Source organism: Meles meles, chromosome 3 (genome assembly GCF_922984935.1).
Source record: "Meles meles chromosome 3, mMelMel3.1 paternal haplotype, whole genome shotgun sequence".
NCBI lineage: Eukaryota > Metazoa > Chordata > Mammalia > Carnivora > Mustelidae > Meles > Meles meles.
The window spans coordinates 121,398,140-121,414,452 of NC_060068.1; the positions used below are offsets into that span (position 1 = coordinate 121,398,140).

A 16,313-nucleotide genomic window follows, 5' to 3' on the forward strand; every position below is an offset into this window, starting at 1 on the left:
TTCTATTAAATATAGTCAAGTTTATTCAAGGAATGGACAAGAGTTTTCCTTATCCTTCTTCTCCCCACTTCTCTCTTCCTTCTACCAGATCTGGCATTAAGGCTATAGCAGGAGAAGTAGAGTGAGGAGGATCCAATCCTGAAGGCTGGCCCCTGCATGCCATGTGACAGCCACACACACCGGGTGATGGCTCCTGGAGTCCCTGTGTCCTGCAGGTGTCCTGGTAACAGGCCTCCTCTTGCTCTACTCACCTTCTACAGGCCAGCCAGCTGCCTGCAGAAAGCTGGGGGGCTGGGTCTGCAAACCACCTGCTGAGCACCTTGAGCAGGCTGCAGAGGTGTACGAGGTGTGCATTGGTTTGGCAGCCTGGGCTGAGCTCAGGAGCATGGACAGATCCTGACACTGGAGCTTAATGGGCAAAAGCTGGTAATTCCAGATCTTACAAAAATGGAAAGAGCCGCTTTTTTACAATATAAAGGACCGTAGCAAGGAAAAGGGCCAGGGCAAGGAAAATGAGAAGCTTGTCCGTCAGCTCTCGGCGATTATATTTTGTGATAAGCTTCCGTCCCAACTGGATGGTCCCTGACATGGACTTAAACTCTTCATTTGCATCCAGGATAGTCCGGGAAGAATTGGCTGAAACAAAAGAGGGAGGGAGCCCGACTCAGAGACTGTAGAGCACCAAATCCAAAGACTTTGCCCTGCTGGCTGGGTAACCAGCAAATAACACTGCACTCTGTAGCATGTTCCCCACAGCCACAAGCAAAGATGTGAGCAGAGACAATCCAGAGGAGCAATGAACAAGGGTTTTATAAGGAAAGCACCTCCCTACGTCCCATCCAGCTCAGAGTGACGTGATTTGTTTATATACAATGTCACAGGGCTACAACTAGGTATTCTCCAATATGAACATCACCAGGGAAAAAAGAATAGAGTTCCTTTCCTGACCATTGATCGCAGTTTTCCGAAGCAGGCAGGCGCTGGTGAGAAGAACCACCAGCCCCAGAATGAACCTCGGTGATTGCGGCCAGGCACTCTAAAGTCTTTTTGGGATCAGAAGCTAGAAGTTACCCAGACTTTCCACCTGAGGTGCACCCTGCCAGGACCCGAGAGTCAGATCTGCTCTTGGTGGAATCCAAAAGAGTTGGGCTGGTCCCTGCCACCAGCCCCATACATATCAGTTCTTCAGTCCTGGGACACCGCTGTAGCTTTAAAGATGTCACACCTAGGCTCAGGCCACTGTATGAAATCCAATGAGAAGTGCATGTGCCTTAGGGCTCACTGTGCTTAGAAGACAAATGTACTTCTGAGTATGGGTATTTGAGCCGGACACTTGGGTAAGAAGGTCTGCCTGGTAAGATTCTCCCCAAAAACCTAACATCATCATAACATCCCCAGAATTAAATATGTTGTTAAGAGGAAGAGTGAGGTGTGAAAGAGCATATGTGAAAATTTCCATTTGTTAAGAGAGAGGGGGATAAACAATATTTAATTTGCTTGTGCTATACATGCTTGGAGGAGCTCAGAAGGATATAAAAGAAAATGTTAATAGTGGTTGCCCTTGGGGAGTAGACCTGATGGCCAGGGGTCAGAAGAGAGAGCTATGTCCAGGGCTGTGCAGTCCAATAACACAGCCCCTAGACACAGGTGGCACTTGAACATGTGTTATGTGGCTAAACCAAGCTGAAATGTCCCTAGGTGCAAAGTACACATATGATTTCAAAGACTTAGTATGAGAAAAAGAAAGATAAAATATCTCAGTAGATTTTGATATTAATTACATACTGAAATGGTAGTATCTTATATGTAATGGGTTAAATAAATTCATAGGTTTCTTTTACCTTTTTTAAGGTGTCTACTGGAAAATTTTAAGTTAAATACGTGGCTCACATTTTATTTCTGTTGGACAATACAGGCCCAGAGGCTTTTTTCTTAATCATGTAATGCATATTACCTTTCATAAAATTAAAAGTCAGGAAGTAAGTAAAAGAAATTACCAGAGGAAACAGAGCAGCATTTATATAAAGACAGATGAAGGGGAAAAATAAACACACACTTGGATAACAAAATCCTTCTCTTGGCCCTTTCTCCATGCTTACTGCCATCCCAAAAAGCTAAGTAAGAGTCAGCTCAAAAAAAATCTAATAGGCCTTTTTCAACTTCATATTATAGAGAATTTTAAAGCATCACCAAAGTAGACAGAACAGTATCATGAAATGCCTTGTGCCCATTACCCATACCCAAGAACCACCAACTCCCTGGTACTCTGGTTCCCATACTACCCCACCCAATTCCAGCAAATTTCAGACACTATATCCCTTATATGCTTAAAAAAACAAAACTATAGTCCTATTAGGCTCTTAAATCAAGCCGAATTTGTGAGCTGTAAGGAAAGGATTAAGAACGCATTCCTCTTTCTTCAATAGTTTTCCCTCCTACAAAATGGGCCCTAGGAACAACCCTCAGCACCCCAGAAGCCATTCAGCATCTGTGCACCCTTCTTACCACTTAACTATCTCATCTGTTTCTGATGTGTGTATAAACTGTGTGTGTGTGTGTGTGTGTGTGTGCGCGTGCAGGTGGGGGCGGGGGGGGTCCTGTCACCTGCATCAAAGCAGAAAAGCCCTCCACTCAAAGGCCAGGTGGTCTCCATTTTGCAGATTCTCCAGGCCTCTTCCAAGGCATGAGCTCCGCCCCCAGCACACACGTAGCAGAGGTGATCAGCTGGTTCTGAGCCTAAATGCCCAGGTTAAGTTTCAAACACAGGGACTGACCCCAGGGACAAGTTGCTTGCTTTGCTTTTCCTTCCTCCTGTTTGAGCAGTGCACTGAAAAAAAAGTGGCTCAAAATTATAGATACATTTTAAGGGTGATAATGGTATTGTGGTTTGGTTTTGTTTGTTTTTTGTTTCAAGAGTCTCTTATCTTTCAGAGAGATATGTTGAGATATTTATAGATGATGTCTGTGATTTGCTTTGAAATAATCCAGATGGAGGCCCAGGAAGGGTGGGGCTGAAACAAGACTGGCCAGGAGCTGACAACTGCATACCGTGCTCTCTGCTTTTGTCTCTTTGTGAAATCTTCCAAAACTGTCTCAAACAGTAAACTCTCTCCTGCTTTCCTATACAGAGGACCCTGAAGAGGGCCAATTCTCTTCTACACTATAAGGGAGACACCATGGGAAGGCTGCTGGAGAGAACCAGGTGCTCAAGTGGCTTCTTTTGTGGCCTCTCACTGAATCTTTTAAAAGACGCTCACAGTAAATATAACACCGGGCAGTATGTCATATGCTGAGGCCTTAGCAGACCAACCAGCAGCCAATACACTAAACATCTCCTCAAGCAATGATTCCCCAACCTGCCTGGTTACATGGTCCACAGAACTCCAGAAAAAAAAAACAGACTGCCAGGCTCCTCCCCCAACCCTGCTGGCACCCACTCTCCAGGAGAAGGCCTGGGAATTCTGCTTTTCACATGAGGCCCTGGGAGTGCTTCTGCTGGGGAAACATTTTGACGGGGCTGTGCAGATCTTCCAGGACAACTACAAAACCAAAAAGAGAAGTAAGAGCAACACACTCCACTCTGGGGAACACCACACTGTCGAAGAAGTGAGAAGCCACACAAGTCAGTGAGCTTGGAGATGAGGGTGTGGAGAGGGGGCAAAGGTGGAAGAGCCTGGTGGCAGGTGTCAGAGCAAGGGCTTTGGGAGAAGCTTCTAACTCCAGGTCTCGCTTTACCTAGCGTCTGCATGGCTTCCTCACTCTGCTGGACCTGCTGGGACATCATCCTGCTGATTCCCATGAGGCTCTCCGTGATGGCACTGGACGTCTGGGCCAGGCTCTCTTTGGTGGTTTTCCTATAAGTCCAGAGTGGGAGGAGGCATGTCAACAAAATCCTGGCTGCAAGAAAACCCATCTTCAAATGAGATCCCATTTTTTTTTAATCTATCAAAATAACATATTTAAATATCAATGATCACAGTCAACACCCGCAAGGGTATGCTGATACCACACTCCTGAAGACTACTAGGTAGGAATGCAATCTGGTGCTACCCTCTGTAAAGCAATTTGGCAATACGTATTAGGAGCCTTAGAAACATTTATGCCTTTGGTCCAATAATCTCATCCCTGGGAAACTCTCCAATGGAAAAATCCAAAATGTGGACAAAGCCTTATGTCCTAAGATGTGGCCTTGTATATTATTTACAATACTGACAAACCAGAAATGTAAAAAGACACAAACGGAATTAGCTAATACAGGGGAATACTATGTACTCTTAAACTTTGTTTACAGAGTTTCTAAAATAACAAGCAAATCTTTGTGCTACAATACTATGTGGAGAAGAGCAGGGCCCTACATTTTATATACTGTATGATTCTGACTTTGCAAAAAAAAAAAATGGTGGGAGGAGGCAATATATCAAAATGCGTGCAACACAGTGACAGTATGGTTTCAGTTTGTCATTAACATTTTTCTTTATTTTACCAATTAATTACAAGTAAGCATGTATTTCTTTCATACTTAAAAAAAATTACCTATATTATAAAGTGCCAGTTTTACACTGAAAACAAGAAGGGGTTTCCTATGCGGGTTTTGCACCTTGCCAACTGCTATCTGTTCTTTCATCAGGGCCCAGAAAGACAAGAAGACAGATACCTTGGCCTTAAGAGGTCTCCTCCCTGGAGAAGTTGTGCTTTCTCTAGATTGTCGATAGCGATTTTGCAAGTGAGATTAGCCTTCCTCCATGAGGTCTGATTGCTGAAATCAGAAGGGTCTTGCATGAGTTTCTGTCAGTCAGATCAAGTCACAGCAGTTCTTCCTTCTGGCAAGGGAGTGAGGGCGAAGGCCATCCAGGAGTGGACACCACAGAGTCCATACCTCCTGCCACTTCCACCTCTTGGTTGTCCCAGCAACTGCTCCAGCTCAGGCAACATCTCTGGTCTGGACCTTGGTGGCGGCCTCTGGGATGTTCTCCTACTGCCCTACTGTCTATAGCTGTCCCTTTCCTTCCAGGGCAGCAAGAGGGAGCAGTCTGGCCATGGCACTTCTGTGCTGACAGCCTGCAGTGGCTTCAGACTTCAAACTCGCCTTGGGGGTACGAGGCCCTGCTCTGTCAAGTTATCGCTAACATTTTACTGCTCTCTGCCTTGTGCACTGGTTGGTTCCACTTCTTGAAGAAATGGAAGAACCATGAAGAACAACCATGTCTTACTCATCCCTGGATCACCAGTACCTACCAGAACAACAGTTTCTGGCCCAATAGCCAATCAATAGGTATTATGAGAAGTAGCAAAATCATAGAAAAGTCGTTTTCCTCAATATTTCTTTTCTTTTTAAAGTTTTAATTTTTTTTCTTTTCTTTCTTTCTTTTTTTTTTTTTTTTTTTTTGAGAGAGTGAAAGAGCACATGTGAGGGCAAGAGCAGGGGGAAAGGCAGAGGGAGAGAGAGAAAATCTCAAGCAGGCTCCATGCTCAGCACAGAGCCTGACACAGGGCTTGATCCCAGGGTCCTGAGATCATGACGTGAGCCGAAATCTGGTGTTGGGGGCTCAACTGACTGAGCCAACCAGGCGCTCCTAAATTTTTTAAATTCCAGTTAGATAACGTGTAGTGTAATATTAGTTTCAGGTGTGCAATACAGTGATTCAGCACTTTGGTCTTGCTCAGTATTTTTTTTTTTAAGATTTGCTGTTCTTTAGACACCCAGGACAATCATAGACAAGATAAACACAAGGTATTAGGCAGAGCCCAGTTTCATGGGATTTATTATTTCTTTACCCGACCTCCCTTATGAGAGACAACTCAAATTTGGTGAACAGCTCCTTGGGGTTAGCAATGTAGCCTTTGTCGATGGACTATAAAAATGTTAACTGTGCCCCTTGGAGAATCAAACTCAAGAACTAGAGCTCTTGGGGAGCTGGTTCACATCAACCGTGCTGACCCAAGATAATTACAAAGTCAAACACAGGGCACGTGAACGGGCAGGGTGTTTTTCTAAGAGCACCTCTGTGCTTAAAACATTAAAATGAGCTCTCTGCCACCAGAACAGCACTGCTATGCTATTCTACACCTGATATTTAAAAAGAATCGATTAAATTTTTGAACTGTTAGCAAGGGGGTTCTGCTGGGCCTTGTAACACAGACATGAGTAAACCACAGTGGCTGCCCTCAAGGGGGCTCAATTTATTGGGGAAAAAGACAAGCAAACAAACATTTGCTGAACACTGTGATAAGCAAGATAACCCGGGCAAGCACAACCAGTTTTCACACACAACTGCCGAAGTAGTCATTTACTGCTTTCTCTCTCTCTCCCCTGTAACTTCACATTGTGAGTGGCCATTCTCAACTTTAAACCCAAGTTAAGCCCATCTTATCTGATGTAACTTACTATACTTTATACAAGGGGTCCTCCTGACTTAGTGTTTATAATCTGAGTATCCTTGGTGGCCAACGGAAGCAAACACCATCACGACACAAAGTATTACAACTGAGCCACTACTGAGCCACAACTGAGCATTTTAACACTGGTCGCCACTCACACATCCCTTCCTATTTATACTAGCCTCTACCATGCCCACATCTTTGTCAGTCTTCTCCCGCTGCTGGGTGTTACAAACACAGCTGTTGCTCAGCAAGGATGATGCTGGAGAATTATTCAAATCAGAAGCAAAACCAGAGACAAATACAGGTCTGGCAGAGTTAGAGCAATTAACAAGTTTGAAGGGAACACCCAGGAGGAGGATGATTAGCAGGGGCTTCAAAAGAGAACAACTTGGCTACCAGAGGACTGGGAAAGCTGATAGAGCCCTCAAATATTTTTGCCACAATGCTTATGATTATGATATAAAAAAGTCAAATGTGAAGGGACAGGTACTGTTTCATGCCACTAGACAATTTTGTTGGAAAGTCCCCCAACTCAATACCCAGAAATAGCACATACCTCAATTATACAAAGGTTAGCACACAGCTACAACGATAACCACCATTTAACACAGCATAACATTTTATATTTTTGGGTGTTTTATTTTTTAAGATAAAGTTCCATTTAAAACTTTCTAAATTTTGGTCGATCTTAAGCAGGACTTTCTCTGGTAGCAACTACCCTTAAAGAAAAAAGACCCTGTGGTGAGTGCTATGAAATGTGTAAGCCTGTATTCACAGACCTGTATCCCTGGGGCAAAGAATACATTATAAGTAAATAAAAATTATTAATAAAAAAAAAGACCCTGTATCACAAAAGCAACCATTTTTTGGTTTTGTCTTAAAAAAATAAAATATAGTATAATGGTAAATATGCTTTTATAAACTATACACAATTTGACCTACCAACAACCACTGCTAGCCCCTGCTTTGAGAACTACTGGTCTAGAGAAGACACTCAGTCTGTGTATAAATGACACAATTAAATCATTAAGGCAGGTTTGTTAGGCAAACCCTTGTACAAGCCTCCCAGGGAGCCAGTGACCCAGCACAGGCCCCACCTACCTGAGCATCTGCTTTTTGTGATTCTCCACTTCCTGGAGCAGAACTTGTTTCTCTGACTCTTTGTCTTGCTCTTTAGCTGACTGCTCAAGCTCCTTTGGGGGGAAAAGAGGTCTATATTAAAATAATTTTAAAAGCCAATATAAAAACCAAAGAGCACTTCTCTTTCTAGGCGGTTATACAATAGCTCTTGAAAACCCTTCTAAAAGAGAACACTTAGAGGGGTGCCTGGGTGGCTCAGCTCTTAAATGTCTGCCTTTGGCTGAGGTCATGATCCCAGAATCCTGGGATTGAGCCCCACATCGGGCTTCTGCTTGGCAGGAAGCCTGTTTCTCCCTCTCCCACTTCCACTGCTTGTATTCCCTCTCTCGCTGTGTGTCTATCAAATAAATAAATAAAATCTTTTAAAAAATAGAGAACACTTAGGAATGCCAGGTAACAGAGAACAAACATTCTTATAAGTATATAGCTGACTTGCAAGAAAGTAAGAATAATCTTCAGGGCCCCAGGGAGAGAAAGGAACTAAGAGTCAGAGCGCTCAACCTGTGAGCTATGCATAGCTGCCCTGGAATGAGAGATTCACTCCTATAATCTGGGGCACACCTGGAATGAAAAGGGAATAAAAAGTTAGTAAATAGGAGCCCCCTGGTCCCACTTGGAGAGAACATGGAAATACCAAACTGCTACACGTCTAAATGCTCACTCTCAAACCCTGTAGCTATTTCATTATCGACGAGTAGCAAACAATTTGAAGGTTCACTGTGTGCCCATATTTACACACATACATTCCTATACATAAAACATGTGAAAATAACAGCCTTTCAAAAATAAAAAATTAAATGATTAAATCGGTGCTAGAGTGGAGGCAAAAAGATGAATTAGGTTCAGTGATATTGCTAAAATTCTTAAGTAAACTCTTATGAAAGAAACTTTATTTTCACAATTGCCTTGAAAATCCCTTAAGAAGGCAATGCACCAGACCCAGACATACTATTTCTGAATGGCCAGTTTTTCTTCCAGCTTTGAAACAGATTGTCCTCTGTTGAACAACGCAAGTTGTTAGGAGCATCTGGGGCCACGTCACAGGAAAATCACAAGTTTTTAAATCCCAGCACCACAAGCAGTGAGACCAGGTGCCCCAAAGCCCACTTAGGGATGGGCAGATCCATGCACCCATCTTATTCTCACTAGGGCACAGCAGCAGAAACAGGCTATGCAAATGGGTACTTCTCACTCCAGCGGTTTTTTGTTTTGTTTTGTTTTTAAAAAAAATTTTTTTAATTTATTTATTTGACAGACAGAGATCACAGGTAGGCAGAGAGGCAGCCAGAGAGAGAGGAAGGGAAGCAGGGTCCCCGCTGAGCAGAGAGCCCGATGCGGGGCTCGATCCCAGGACCCTGAGATCATGACCTGAGCTGAAGGCAGAGGCTTTAACCCACTGAGCCACCCAGGCGCCCCTCACTCCAGTGGTTTTTGAGATAGCACATATATCTTAGCTGGATTCAGGAGTGCTGTATGTGCATATGAAGTGACTGCACACCTTAGAAACAGGAAGGAAGAGGCTAGGCAAAGCACAGGATTAAAAAACCCCAGGAGACAAAAAACAAAACAAAACAAAACAAAACAAAAAACCCCAGGAGACAGTGACGATGCATTCAAAAGTTCCTTACTTTTACCTGGAGAACACAGTAGTACAGTTACGCACACTGTCAAAACGTTTACTAAAGAACCTGGACAGCTCTCAGGCGGAGTTTACTGCCAGGATGGAGCCTCCTCATTGTTCCCCAATCTCCCCACATCTCAGCTCTGCAGCTACTCACCTGTATTCTGTGCCGCAACTGCTGAAACTTCTCTTTTACTTTAGTATTCAGTTCAGTAAGTGCGCTTAATGGTCCTGAACAATCTCGAATATCCTAGGAGACATTGAAGAGGTGAGGGGGGCCTTTCTCGAGGCAATAAAATGAAACGATACCATCTGTACAGTGAGAGTTGGCTTAGACCACAACTAAGGCTGGCCTACTGACTATAATTCATCCTGATATTTGTGGCTTACCTCTGCAACACAAGCGAAAACATTATCATTTACATTTCTCTCATATCTCTTTAAATTAATTTTGAGCAGGTCATATAAAAGCATAAAAAGAAACACAACTGTCTTGAATTATTAGTTCCTAAAGTTTAACAAAACGCCAACTGGTCAGTATAAAAAAGCTTAAAGCAGCTCGTATGTCCAACAAGAATGGACATCCGAAGGTGATACTTAAACTTTAGATCTTTCCAACTTGAAAATCAGGATGCTCAATTCATGGCATCATAGGATAAGGTTAACTTCAACCTGATTTTACAAACCATCTATTATAAATCACACTGTTTACAGACATGTTCAAGGGTAGATTTAGAATTTGTTTCTGGACATTCAAAATTACTGGCGTCAGGTTTTAGAGCAGGCCTTAGACCCAGAGTATGTGGATTCAAATTCTGGCTGTAGCAACTTTTTGGCTGTGTAACAAAAAGTCACTTGAGTTCTCTCTGCCTCAGTTTCCTCATCACATTGCCCACCATGCAGACATCTAATAAGATGAGTCTTATTAGAGGGTACAGAAGGGGACTAAAGCAACTTAGATTACGTGAAAAGGCAATTTTATTTGTATGAATCCTAAATTTATCTTTCTAGACTCATCCCAGAAGTCCTGCAATGTGCATGGAGAAGTGAAGTTGAAGACGTTTTAATGTTTGCATCAAATTTCCTCACTTATTCTCTGGCTTATTTGTTAAATCACACACCCTTGCACCACATAAGGTTTATTCTGCATCTGGTTTCCATGGAGAGTCCTACTGTCCTTCACTTTTTGCCACAGCTAGTTGCAAACTAAGTCTACATCTGTTTAGTAACATTTGTTGGAAAGGGAAATGACGCCTACAATCAAGGTTTAAAACTCCCGGTTTCTTTCTGCTAAATTCAAGGAACTATTTCTACATTCCTAACTCTTGCCTATGCCAACTGGTTACTGCTCTGCTGCCTTCTACCCTTAAATGGCTTAAGGCAAAGCATCTCAATTACCCCATCTGTTCAACAAAGTTGTAGATACTCCCTAAGTCCCTTCTCTAGGCTTTCCCCGTCCGGTCGCAGTCTTGCCACCATCTGCCTTCTGATTCAGGCCTTCGCATTTTACCCGATTTCCTCATTTACAAAGTTTATTTCATCGGGTGCCTCCCGTGTCAGGCAGCCTTTGGTACCAAGGGACACCACACCCTGGCCAGCTGGCCAGGAGGGGGTGGGGCTATTGGCTCCCGGGACGCCACCAAATGGTGGGACAGTTGGGTCGGAAGGCGGGGCCTACCAGGGTGGCAGGTATGTTGTGCGGTGGTCCCCGTAGAGAAGTGTGTGAGGGGGCGACCAATGGGGGCCACAAAAGGGAAGCCTGGTCAGGGGCCGGGGAACATGGGACTGTCCAGACAGGGCAAGACAACAGCAAGTGAAGGGAGAATCAGGGCCAACGGTCAAGAAGACGGGACCAAAAGGGCACCACAACGAGGTAGCCGGCCATGGGGCGGGACCAACGACCTCAGAGACTTGACCAAGTGGTTAAAGCTCGGGAGGGAGACCACCGAGATCACAGGAGGCCACCGGAGCCTGGGTTTAGGGGCGCTGGAGCTCGGGAATTAGTACCTGGATAAGCGCCTTCAACTCCAGGTCGAATTTGACAATCTCTTGGTTACAGATACGGACGTGGACATCTTGCGGGACCGCCATGTTGAGGACGCCAGCGACGGGCAGCGGCGGTGCCCAAACTTATGCGCGTTTGGCGTCGCGTTCCTTCCGCGTGCGGTCTTTCGGCAGCGCCCTCTAGAGACCGGCCTGAAGAGAGCGAGGGTCCAGGCGGTAAGTCCCGGGGATTTTTCCCGAAAACTCGGGATGGATTCAGCTTGGCCTCTTGGCGTGGTCCTAGGAAAACGGAGAAGAAGAAGAGAGGGAGTATCAAGGGCGTTTTAACAGTGGCTTTTCCCCATCTTCTATCTAAGAGCCATTCTAATGACTCCATATTTTTTGCGTAATGGGGAAAAAAAAAGACTGGAAGGAAAGTATCAATTGGGATGTCTCTGGAAGGAGGAGTTAACAATTTTTTATATTTTAAATTTTCTTGTATTTTTCATATGTTGTACAGTGAATATAAATTGTGGAGCAAATGGAAAAAATGAAAAATGGTGTTACTGCTTCTAATGTATGGAATTCAAGGCAGGTCTCTTAGAGCACCCCTGCCAGTTCAACACTTGGTCCAAGGGTTCTAAAAATCACAACTGATCAAGCCCCCTCCCCGCCTATACCTCTTCTACGGCTCCTGGCAGTTTCCTTTTGTGTACAGGTGGATTTATTAAATCTACCTTGCTGGAATAGTTTTGATGGAAATAATTAAGAGCAGACCCTCAACAAATGGTGGCTCATTTGTTTCATTTTTATTATGAAATAGTCCAAGTTTCTTAGCTGGTGTTCAAGGCCGTGAGCTACCTCAGTTCATTCCTCTCCTGGATTCCTCAGGCTCTTTTTGGATCTGTAGCTTTGGAATGTGCTGTTCCCTTTTCTTAGAAGGCTTCCCCCACTCTCCCTCCTATCTCATGTACTTTTGTTCACATCAGCAGGCGTAAATTATGAAGACCTGAATGCCTAGCTGTGTATTTCTCTTAATCCTTCAGCCACAGCTGAAATAGGCAATGCCCCAGTTTTACAGCTCAGTAGATGGACTAAGAGTAGATCACAGTGAAACCAAAACTGAACACCCCTGCCCCATGGTTACCTAACTTGAACGTGGCAGAACCTTCACTGAAAGCCATGTCTTCCCTCAAAAACCAAATATGGCCCCTTGGGTAGTGTTGTACACATGGGGCTATATAGCTTGCCCATCTGTTTCTCCATTGTTCCACATGGCCCCTTAAGGTGTTCATCATCCCACCGCCCCTAACAGGCACGGTATTGCAGGCTTGGGAGTCAACCTTGCTTGACTTCTGCTGGACGACCCACTTCACATCTCTGTGCCTCAGAATCCTCCGGACGCTAACTGGTGGTAATCACAGGGTTGTTTGGAGGATTAAATAAGGTAGTACCTGAAGAGCGTCAAGCATGGTGCAGCAGTGTGGCATGTGTTTAAGAACTCAACGGGCACTAGCTGCTATGACATTACTGACATTTTTGGAACGCTGCCTATGTGCCAGGTACTTTGTGCTAGGTTCTTAATGTGTGTCATCGAACTGAACTCTCATGATAAACCTATGAGGTAGAATTATCCACATTTTACACGTGAAGAAACAGCACAGAGAGAATGACTTGCCCAGTGCAGAAAGTGCTAGTCGAAAGATAATGTGCATTTTAAAATTTGGATACAAACTACCAAACTGCTCTTCAGACAGTTTATATCCATTTATACTCCCACAGCAGTGTGGTACAAATGCCTGCTTTCCCGTCAACGTGCTGTGTTAACAAATACTAAGATTTTTTAAATTTGCATTTCTTTTATCATGAATGAGATTGAGTGCTCTTTGTATTTACTTTGCTCACTTCTCTACTGTGTGGTTTTTCTTTTTCATACCAGTTTCCAGAAGCTCTTTATATAGTAGTAGGATTAGCCCTTAGCTTTTTGCATAGACTATAGAATTTCGACTTGCCTTATGATGGTTTTGGCCTTAAAGAAGCTTTTTAAATTTTTATTTCACATAGAATTTATCGATCTTCATTTATGATTCCTGGATTTGGGATCCAAGTTAGAAAGGACTCCCCGTCCCCACCCCAAGGAATTGCCCCCATTTCCTTCTGTTATTTGTTCATTTATACATTTTGAAATATATACTGGCTTACTGTATGAGATACAGAGCCAACTTTTCTTTTCCAACCCTGTTTTCTGAGGAATCCATCTTTTTCTCACTGGTTCTGGATGCTACATCTACCATAATAAATTCTTACATTTGAATCTATTTCTAAACCTTCTATTCTGTTCTATTGGCCTATTTATGGGCCAAAATGATGTTTAATTTATAGTTTTATGTGTTTGGTTTCAATGCCCAATCTTTTTCTCTCCCCAGCATCTCCCAATTATTTTTTCCCCTATGAACTTTGTGGGTTTTTTTTAAACCCCATTTATATGTTTTGAGATAGCATTAAATTTTTAATATAATTTTGAAGACTGACAGCTTCATGTGGTTGGCTGCCCTGGTTCAAGAACTTGGGTCTTTTTTTCCATTTGTTCACGTCTTCTTCTGTGTCCTTCATGTTAAAGTTTTATCTAGACCCTATACATTTTAAGTTCATTTCTGGTGATTTTTTTTTTAAAGATTTATTTATTTATTCGACAGACAGAAGTCACAAGAGAGGCAGGCAGAGAGAGAGGAAAGGAAGCAGGCTCTCCGCTGAGCAGAGAGCCTGATGTGGGACTCGATCCCAGGATCCTGAGATCATGACCTGAGCTGAAGGCAGCGGCTTAACCCACTGAGCCACCCAGGCGCCCCATTTCTGGTGATGTTTTAAGACTAAAATCTTTTCAAGAAACTGACATTTTTCAGGTCACTCAAAAGTTCTGGATCCTCAGATGGAAGCTCCCTATTTAGAACACATGACCTTGGGCCCCTTTCACATCTGGCTACTTGCTGGAAATTCCTATGTAGCTGACAGTTTCCACGCAATTTTTCTGCAGTAGTTAAAGAAAAAAACATAGCTCCCTTTTTCTCCACCCTGCAACATGCTCCCTTCTAATACACAGACCCAATTCTAAGCCCTTAAGCTAGAGGCCATCTTTGAGGGATAGACGTGCAATGTGGTGACCCACACTCTCACTGTCTTATTGCCAATGCTATTTTTTTAAAGATTTTTTATTTATTTATTTGACAGAGAGAAATCACAAGTAGGCAGAGAGGCAGGCAGAAAGAGTGAGAGGGAAGCAGGCTCCCTGCTGAGCAGAGAGCCCAATGCGGGACTCGATCCCAGGACCCTGAGATCATGACCTGAGCCGAAGGTAGCAGCTTAAACCACTGAGCCACCCAGGTGCCCCGCCAATGCTATTTTGCTTCTATCACCTTTACCCTCAGATCCTGAGATAAGCTTTTGGTTACTACATCTGCTAGTTTTGGGCTTTAGTTCTGCTTCAGATTCTAAGCCTATTATCTCCTTCATACCCAGATATCCATGCAAATATTACCTGTGACCTGGTCCTTTAGGAGTATGAATTGTCTCTGAGTGCAGGAGCGACTGGAGTTTGAATTGGGGCTATCATATAGGCTGGGTCTGAGGTGAGTCCCCTTATCTGAGTCTATTCTCTTTTGTAAAATGGACATGACCACCCACCTCAATGCACCATTGAGAGCTGAGTTACCTGACAGGAAAGCACCTAGGGGGTTTCATAAATGCCAGCCACTCTAGCCTTCTAGACTTCCTAACACCCTTTCCTTATTATAAACCTCTCAGCTGGGATATTAAAATATTTCCCAACTTTATGTCTTTCTGGCTAAAGCGCTCTTCTGGTTCTGAAAGGAAGGGCAAGTGAATGACCCATTGAACTGGGTGCTACCCACAAAATGTTGTTTCCTAAGGACTATACTATTCTGGCTCACTCAGCTCCTTGACAGAGGTCAAGTCCATGAGAGGTTATCTCCACTTTGCTGACAGCCCCAATGTCACTTGAATGAAGCAGAAAGAACTTCAAGAATCCTGGGATATCATGCACACAATCCTATCAATTCTTCTCTAGTATACCCTACCGGATGTGGTTCCTGTGTCCTTGCAAGTATCTCGGCAGTAATGTACCCAGAACCCTCTGCATGTGTAACAGCTCTTGTCTTATTCACATGCTGTCTTCCCTCAGCAAACTCGGAGCTCCTGGATCTCTCTCTAATCTCCTTATAGTCCAGTGCCTAGCACAAGTCTTGGCAGAGTCTACGCTAAACAAATATTTAGCGTTTGGAGGAACACACTGTTCAGTGGTGTTCACTCAGGTCCCCTGACATAAGACTTTATGTATATGGAGACACCTGCGTGGCTCAGTTGGTTAACCGTCTGCCTTCAGCTCAGGTCATGATCCCAGGATCCCAGGCTCCCGGCTCAGGGGGGGAGACGGCTTCTCCCTCTGCCCCTTCCCCTGCTTGTGCTCTCTCTCTCGAATAAATAAATAAAATCTTGAAGGAAAAAAAAAAAAGACTGTGTATATGCCTAGCCTATCTCAGAGACTTACTATGAATTATTAAACACATACAAATGAGGAGAGACTCAAAACAGTTTATCTCCCTTGCTTACCCAAAGAATCAAAGAGGAAAAAATACGTGTAAACTAAACTGTGCTCCAAACTATGAAGAATGCAAATGTTTTCATCAATAAGTAATTCTCCATAATAGCTACATTTCACTAGAGTACTGAAAAATCAGCCCAAAGTATCCAGAATGTTAGTTCTTTATGCTCTACACCAGGAGAGGGGCACCACAAGCCACAGCTCATGGCTGTCTTTAGTCTGGAATTTCTTTGCAGTGGATAATCTTGCAGAAAAGCAGATGGTTACCTTGGTAAGCGACAGAAAAGCAACAGAGAAAGGGCGAAAACATGAGGCAAACAATTCAAAACTTTTTCATCTTTTTTTTATTTTAAATTACAAAGGATGTTGCATACACTGATGAATCTGTATCTGACTAGAAGTGCTGAGGGGTTGGAAGGTGACAGAAAACAAAGGCAACATTTGAATTGCCTTTTCTTCTGAAAAGAAAAACTGCACAACTATTAACCAACATTTAATAGAATAATTTTTAAACAGCTCATGCGTCAACAAGATAAAATTCTTTCTAGACAAAAGACAAGACTGAATCCA

At 43.5% G+C, this 16,313-nt stretch overlaps 1 protein-coding gene and 1 long non-coding RNA gene across 2 annotated transcripts in view; one reads left to right on the forward strand and one right to left on the reverse strand.

The window, feature by feature from the left end:
• Positions 1-11,381, reverse strand: BNIP1 (BCL2 interacting protein 1). Its single transcript, XM_046000324.1, has 6 exons — positions 11,150-11,381; positions 9,300-9,392; positions 7,483-7,574; positions 4,655-4,756; positions 3,736-3,854; positions 1-636 (listed from the first exon to the last, which is right to left on the reverse strand). The coding sequence occupies exons 1-6, from the start codon at positions 11,231-11,233 to the stop codon at positions 440-442; spliced, it is 687 nt and encodes a 228-aa protein (XP_045856280.1). The 5' UTR covers positions 11,234-11,381; the 3' UTR covers positions 1-439.
• Positions 11,286-16,313, forward strand: part of LOC123938712 — a 27,894-nt gene continuing 22,866 nt past the window's right edge. The window contains exon 1 of the long non-coding RNA XR_006817764.1: positions 11,286-11,362. This is a non-coding gene — a long non-coding RNA (uncharacterized LOC123938712). The remainder of the gene's footprint in view (positions 11,363-16,313) is intronic.

What these genes read in the sequence shown, in the direction of transcription:
- BNIP1 (XM_046000324.1), bottom strand. Translation starts at nt 11,233, where the DNA reads ATGGCGGTCCCGCAAGATGTCCACGTCCGTATCTGTAACCAAGAGATT. An exon ending in GGAGACCTCTTAAGGCCAAG is followed by an intron (nt 3,855 to 4,654) that starts GTATCTGTCTTC and finishes CTGGACTTATAG; the next exon opens with GAAAACCACCAAAGAGAGCC. An exon ending in GGAAGCCATGCAGACGCTAG is followed by an intron (nt 637 to 3,735) that starts GTAAAGCGAGAC and finishes CTTTTGTTTCAG; the next exon opens with CCAATTCTTCCCGGACTATC.